The sequence below is a fragment of the Miscanthus floridulus genome, chromosome 7, assembly GCF_019320115.1.
Source record: "Miscanthus floridulus cultivar M001 chromosome 7, ASM1932011v1, whole genome shotgun sequence".
Classification (NCBI taxonomy): Eukaryota; Viridiplantae; Streptophyta; class Magnoliopsida; order Poales; family Poaceae; genus Miscanthus; species Miscanthus floridulus.
Window position 1 is genome coordinate 59,527,021 of NC_089586.1, and position 6,920 is coordinate 59,533,940.

The following is a 6,920-nucleotide window of genomic DNA, read 5'->3' on the forward strand; positions in this document are numbered from 1 at the left end:
GATCTGTCGATCAGTCGGTGCGGATTGTTGGTGTCGTTGACTGGTCATTTGCCGTCGTCGATAGCTAAAGGTGATGGGCAAACAATTCACGACATAAAGTTCCTTTTGGGAGTTTGTTAAAGTTTGTGTGTGCCTTGCTCCCCTATCTTGGCGGAAAGAGGCGCTCAAACTCAAAGGCAGTTCGGTTAACTCCTTTGCGCACCGAAAACCCGGCGGGCTCGGCTGCAACAGCAGCGGCACGCGGACGCGGGCGGTCAAGGCCGCGCGGCCGGTGAGCAGACGGCGATAGCGAAGTATCGGCGCCCCGGAGTCCGAGGAAAAGGGGGCCGGGAAAGCCCGGTTTGCTGCGGTGCACCCGCTCTGGCTAGTGTGAACACGTCCATCGGCCATCGCCCACCATCCAAACCACCTCAAATTCCTCCTCCCTTCCTGGCAGGGGCCGAGGGGCGTCGGAGGCTCAGAGCCCAAAGGCGCGCGCCTCGCCGGCAAGGGGCCCGGTCCGGTCCCGGCCCCCAGCAGCTAGCACCCATTGCCCATTGCTGCTGTAGCGCCAGCTGCCGGTGGCGGTGCCGGTACAGCAGACTAGTCGCTCCTACAGGGGGAAAGGACCAAAGGAATGAGAGAAGGACCGCGTTCGCGGCGCCAAGTTCGATGGATGAAAAGATCGCCTCTGTCGTCGTATAACGACGTGCCCATGGAATGGAATGAAAGCAGTGGAATTTCCTCGTGGAGCGCAGCGGCCCGTCCATTTCCTTCTTCCATGGCGCCCGTGACTCGCTAGGACAGAGAGCCTGACAAACAGCATGTTAATGGGAAAACTTGCCTTTCAAAGATCTGAAAAGGGTAAAAATACAGGTTACCGACGGACGGAACGATTAGCTTAGGTGGTGTTTCAACTTTAGTCCTGCTAACCTGTTTAGATTTATGGGCTAAGCTTTAGTTCTCTAATCTAAAATGAATAATTTATCCTCATTTAATTATTCATGCACAGCTATATATATGTAAGCGGCAAGGGGTATGGAGCGTCTAGCGCCCGCCCCGAAGGAGGTTAGCCTAGTTTAGGACCTCTTTGGTAGCAAAAGATTTTAGCCCAATTCTTAACCATTTGCTCACTTTTAACCCCATGTTTAGATCCCCATGGAAAAAAAAGCTAAAAATGCGAGGTTAAAATTTTGCCATGGGATCCAAACATGACCTTAATTACCGCGGTTACAGATTGTGGGAAATGAAGGCTCTAATGCGTTGGGTTTCCATCTGGCTTCCTTCATAAAGATGAGACGTACTACTACCACTCGTATAGTAGAATGCATGCGCTAACACAAGAAGGTGATACGCGCGGCACTAGCTTAGCTACTGAGAGGGGCAAGAGATAAAAAGGGACAAAAGGAAGGGTGATACTGGCCGCCGCGGATGCAGAAAGACTGAAAGGGATGTATGTGTAGCCAGCCCTTCTCTGCTCTCGGCCGTCCCGGGGAGGGGAGCACGGAGCACGGAGCCGACGTCGCAAAACAAAAGCAAAGCTCAGCAGCCTGCGCCCAACCCCACTTCCGTCCTAATACAGGACACCCGCTGTGTCTTTTCTGTGTGAAAAAAGCGACAAACTGGCCCTGCCCCTCTCGCTTTCTCTGCACAAAGAGACACGAGTCGCAGATGAATCGGAATGAGAGAAGGAAAGAGCATGCCGCCGATCAGATAGACGAGGGACGAGAAAGCCACTTTGCATCGGAGCCCAGTCTGCCTATTCTATACACTGTACAGTTGAGCTTCAAAAAACCAACACAAAAGAGAAAGCTACTCCTACGCCCGTAGTTACGTCACACGAGAAAAACTGCACAGCTAGCAATGCCACTCCACTAGTAGGAGTAAAAAGCAGAGGTTATATCCATCCATCCCTGGACTGGAACTCCACCACGCCTAGGACTCACTCTAGGATTATTAAACTTGACGGCCAGACAAGAGGGGAGAGGGGAGGGAGGGACAAAGACAGACACATTCACAAACACATCCTACTATTGTAGTTGTAGCTTACCTGCTGCTGACAAGTGAGCGGCGGTGTGTCACAGCCAGGGCACAGCGATGCGGGCGGGGGCGTACACGGTGCACCAGTCACTCTCCGCAGAGGCGGCCGCGGTGCTCAAGCTCTCGCTGGGCCTGGCGCGCCGCCGCGGCCACGCGCAGGTCACGCCGCTGCACGTCGCCTACACGCTGCTCGGGGTCTCGGAGCCGTCGTCGTCGCCGCGGCTCTTCACCACCACCACCGTCGCCGGCGCCTCCACGCCGGCCTACGGCCTCCTCATGCGCGCCTGCGCCCGGTCCCGCTCCCAGTCCCAGACCCATCCGGCGCAGTGCCGGGCGCTGGAGCTCTGCTTCAACGTCGCGCTCAACCGCCTGCCCACGGGCAATGCGGGGTTGGGCATGGGCTCCTCGCCCTCTACTTCTTTCGCGGCGTCGCTCCTCCAACAGCCCAGCCCGACGCTGTCCAACGCGCTCGTGGCCGCGCTCAAACGCGCGCAGGCCAACCAGCGCCGCGGCTGCGTCGAGCTGCAGAGCCAGCCTTGTGCGTCGCCGCCAGGCCCGCAACCGCAATCCACTACCAAGGTCGAGCAGCAGCCTCCTATGCTCACGATCAAGGTCGAGCTGGACCAGCTCATCATCTCCATCCTCGACGATCCCAGCGTGAGCCGGGTCATGCGGGAGGCCGGCTTCTCCAGCGCCGCCGTCAAGACCAACCTCGAGGAGGAGAGCGCCGCCATGCTGCTTGGCCTCGGCAGCCACCACGGCTCCTCGACGCCGTCGTCGTCCTCCCATGCTCCTCCAGCCGCGGCCGTAGTAGTACCGCCTCACTTCTTCCAGCTGGAGCCTTACGGCGGCTTCCCGGCGCACGCCGGTGCCAGCGGCGCGTTGTGGGCAGCGCCCTCCTTGGAGTCCGAGTCTCCATGCAAGGCGGAAGACGTGAGAGCGATCTTGGAGGTGATGTTGACGCGGCGCCAGGGGAGACGACGAGCCAACCCCGTGGTCGTCGGCGACTCCGCGTCCGTTGCCGAGGCGTCCGTCGCTGAGCTGATGCGGCGGATGGAGCGAGGCGACGTCCCCGACGAGCTGCGCGGCGCGCGAGTCCTCCGGCTCCACCTCTCCCACGTCCACGTCCGGCTCATGACCCGCGCCGACGTGGACGCGTGGGCGGCCGACCTGCGCCGCAGCGTCGGCGCCGCCACCGGAACCGACAACACCGGTGCAGGCCTCGTCATCTACGTCGGCGACATGCGCTGGGCCGTCGACAGCAGCAACGACGACGCCCGCGGCTTCAGCCCCGCTGCGCACCTGGCCGCAGAGCTCGCCCGCCTGCTCGGCGAGCTCCGCCTCCGCGCCGCGTCGCACGGGCACGGCGGGCGCGCCTGGCTGGTGGCGGCAGCGAGCTACGGCACCTTCATGCGTTGCCAGCGGTCGTCCCTGGAGGTGACGTGGGACCTGCAGCCGGTGTCCGTCCCTGCTGGCGCTGGCGGCGGCCTCGACCTGGAGCTCGGCCCTCGCGCTGCAACTGCAAGGTGACAAACCTGTTGTTTATTTTACTCCTACTACTGTTGTTTGTTTCGTACAGTACGCTTTGCTTTTGTTTTGATTCACTTTGCTGTGACTGATGTGTTGCTGTCGGCTGTCCTTTCCTGCTCTCTTTTGGTTTGGTCCCTTCTGTTTGGAGTTTGGACTCAGGATACCCCTGAAACCATTCACTTTGCTATGCTTGGCCGTCCATTAGAGTAGACAGACATACTAGCCTGAAATAATCAGAAAACTGGAGTAGTGGTGGCTATTAGGAGGACATGTTCTCATTTTTCATTTCCTTAGCAGGATTCGGAATCTCCAATGCAAACAATCTGATTGCATGCGCAACTCATATTTATCCTACTACTACTATAAATCTTGCCGCCTACTGTTTCGTCTTTGTTATGAAAAATACTACAGTATATGCAACACTGAAGCGTAATAGTTGCATCTGTTCTTGCTGTCTGCTGTCTTAGCAGCCCGGCTGACGGCAAGGCTGCCCATCCTGCTCAGTTTCCTCTGCTGGATCTTGCACCCAAACAAGACCAAGAGGATGGCGTGCCAATGCCAACCCTGTGTGCTGAATGCGCTAAGTACTACGAAAATGAAGCATCGGTTGTGAGAGCTAAGGCAGCAGGCACCAATCTCGCGCTGACCTTCTTCCCTGGCTGGCCGCAGGCAGACGAACCCCAGACGTCGCACAAGGTACATTCAGTAATAAACAGAAAACACACACACACACACACACACACACACACTAGCAAGTGCTGATGAAAATTTAGGAAGAATCTGTTCTCTGAATAGTAATGATGTCATTCATATTCAAGGGCATTTTTCGCATCGTTTGATTGATGCAGGATGATCTGATGGAGCTGAAGAAGAAATGGAGCCGACTCTGCCAGCTGAGGGTTCACTCGCAGTCGCAGTGGAACCAACCGACTCGTCCGTGCAATGCAAATGCAACCACCTCTAACATGAATAGTGTCCCATGGTTGTCAACCTGCGAACTGCTGCCGCCGTCCGGCGATCTCAAGAGAAAGGCGGAGAGCGTCCGGATGCCGAGCGAGTCCAAGCGCTGGATGGGCGGTGGCGGTGGCCTTGACCTGAACCTACGCGCTGATGACGACGAGGAGGATGGTGGTGCTGGCAGCAGTGAAGACGAGTTCGTTCCGAGCGACTTGACAAACGACGGTGAAGGTCCCAGTGGTGATGTGACTGACGACAGCATCGATAGCCATCGCCATGCTGCTGTGACCTTCGACTTCGATCACTAAGCGTGGTTGCGGTAGATGGCGCGAGTGCTGGAGATGAAGGGAGCAGGAGCCAGGAGGTGGTCGTTGCTGCTTGCAACGTTCAAACTTCAGAATTGGCGGGAACGTGGAGAGGGGAAGCAGGCACGATATAGTGATACGGTTCTGGGCTTCCTGCTCGAATAGCCGAATACGCGACATGCGGACTGAGCTCTTTTGGCTCCCAATTTTTGTTCATCTATAATGTTGGATTATTATCTCTCAAGCTAGCAACGAAGATCGATCATATATATTGGCATGACATCTCTTCATCTTGTACTTAACTTATCAGTTATGGTACAGTAATTTTCTCTCATAATAAATCAGCGAAATGTACTTTTCAACCGATCTTTTCAGCGAAACGAACAGGTCTTTTGTTTACTCGTAGTACTACTCTTGGCTCCGAATGTAAAAAAACGCCCCTTAGATCAACCATAGGGTCAAAAAAAAAGACAACGAACCCTTTTAAATAGTACAAGTGACTTTTTTCCCTTTTTTTTTGACAAGACAGAGTTAAACTCTGGACATGTAGTTCAACACTCATCAGGTCCCTACCACTACGCTATGCGCATGTTCTCCTTTGGCTCCGAATGTAATAGCAACTGCTTTGAATTCATGATCTGAAAAACTCCAAAACAAGGAAAAACACAAATAAAATCCTAATAGTATAGCGAACACCATAAAATTGGACTGATGACCAATTCCGTTAAAAACTTTCAATAAGCGGAAATTTGCATGAATCTGAAGAGAACAAAGGCGACATCGGAGTCTTGGCATAAAAAAAACTTGACCAGTGAGGGAAGAACCGCCCTCACGGCAATGCCATAGAAAGGGGACCGTATGATCCCGGTCGAGAAAACCTCTGAACCCTGGCACATACTCCGAAGGGATGAGTGAACCGGAACACATCATCAGGCCTGCGTCGCCAGAAGGCCACGCACTGTTGCCAACACAGTCACCAGGCTCATGTGCACAGTAGGAGGAATTTTTGGGTGTGAGACCAGAAATTCGCTTCCCGTGGGAATCGAACTTCAGCCGGTAGCCTGCAACCGAGCGAGGCATGCCACCGGAGCTAGGCTCGGTCTGCACATCGGAGTCTTGGCATAAAGTAGTTAGACCTTATGTTAAGGTTCCTTCACCATTTCTACATACTAAGGATCACAACGCGTCACATTTCTGAAGACATTCCATCCCAAAAAGGATACTTTATAATTCTAACTCTATTCTTAATAATAAATTTAAAGTTTAATAAAATTTATAAAAAAGAGTATTAATATTTATATCACAAAATATGCATCCTATAAAAATATATGTCATGATGAATTTAATAATACTTATTTAAATATTGATACATACTAAATTTAGTGAAACTCAAGATGGTTTATTTTTTGGAGAGAGAGAGTCTTACCTGCTAACCGTGATTTTTCAGAGCCAGCATGGCCAGAATTACTGTAGTACATATGTTCACTCGGCAATGTGTGACAGCGAAAAGAGAATTGCGGCTTCCAACGCAAACAAGAGCGCAGGCACCACCCAGTGGCAGTGGGGGTGCAAATTTCTAACGGTCTTTCTCTTTGTTTCTTTGTCATCTGCCGTCCGTCTTTCACCCCTCCTGTTGCCGACCCTTTTCTTGTTTGTTTGCAAGCGAGCGCGCACTTTGCAGGCACGCTGGAAAAGCAAAGGAAAAGACGTTGGAATTTGGGAGCGCTACTGTGGCACTGTGGCAGTGGCTGGCTATACCGGGCCTTGTTTAGCTCATCTCTGAAATTTACTCTCTATCTCATCAAATATTTAGACATATGTATAAAGTATTAAATATAGACTAAAAAATAATTAATTGCATAGTTTATGACTAATTTATGAGACGAATCTTTTAAGTCTAATTAGTTCATGATTTGATAATGTGGTGCTACAGTAACACATGTGCTAATGACAGATTAATTATGCTTAATAAATTCATCTCGCGGATTACTGACGGATTCTGTAATTTATTTTTTTATTAGTATCTGAACATCCCATGCGACACCCTCATGTGACACCCGATGTGACACCAAAAAACTTTTACACCCTGAATTTAAATAAGGCCAGAGT

General features: G+C 52.5%; 1 protein-coding gene across 2 annotated transcripts; it reads left to right on the forward strand.

Moving 5' to 3' along the window:
* Positions 1-2,000: 2,000 nt before the first annotated feature.
* LOC136463301 (protein SMAX1-LIKE 4-like) lies at positions 2,001-5,082 on the forward strand. 2 transcript variants are annotated; one of them, XM_066462307.1, is made up of 3 exons: positions 2,001-3,545; positions 4,017-4,245; positions 4,398-5,082. In XM_066462307.1, exons 1-3 carry the CDS (start codon positions 2,077-2,079, stop codon positions 4,812-4,814), a joined length of 2,115 nt encoding a protein of 704 aa, XP_066318404.1. In that variant the 5' UTR covers positions 2,001-2,076; the 3' UTR covers positions 4,815-5,082. The 2 variants fall into 2 exon arrangements, with proteins under 2 accessions (XP_066318404.1, XP_066318405.1); XM_066462308.1 differs by having other exon boundaries at positions 4,020-4,245.
* Positions 5,083-6,920: the final 1,838 nt, after the last annotated feature.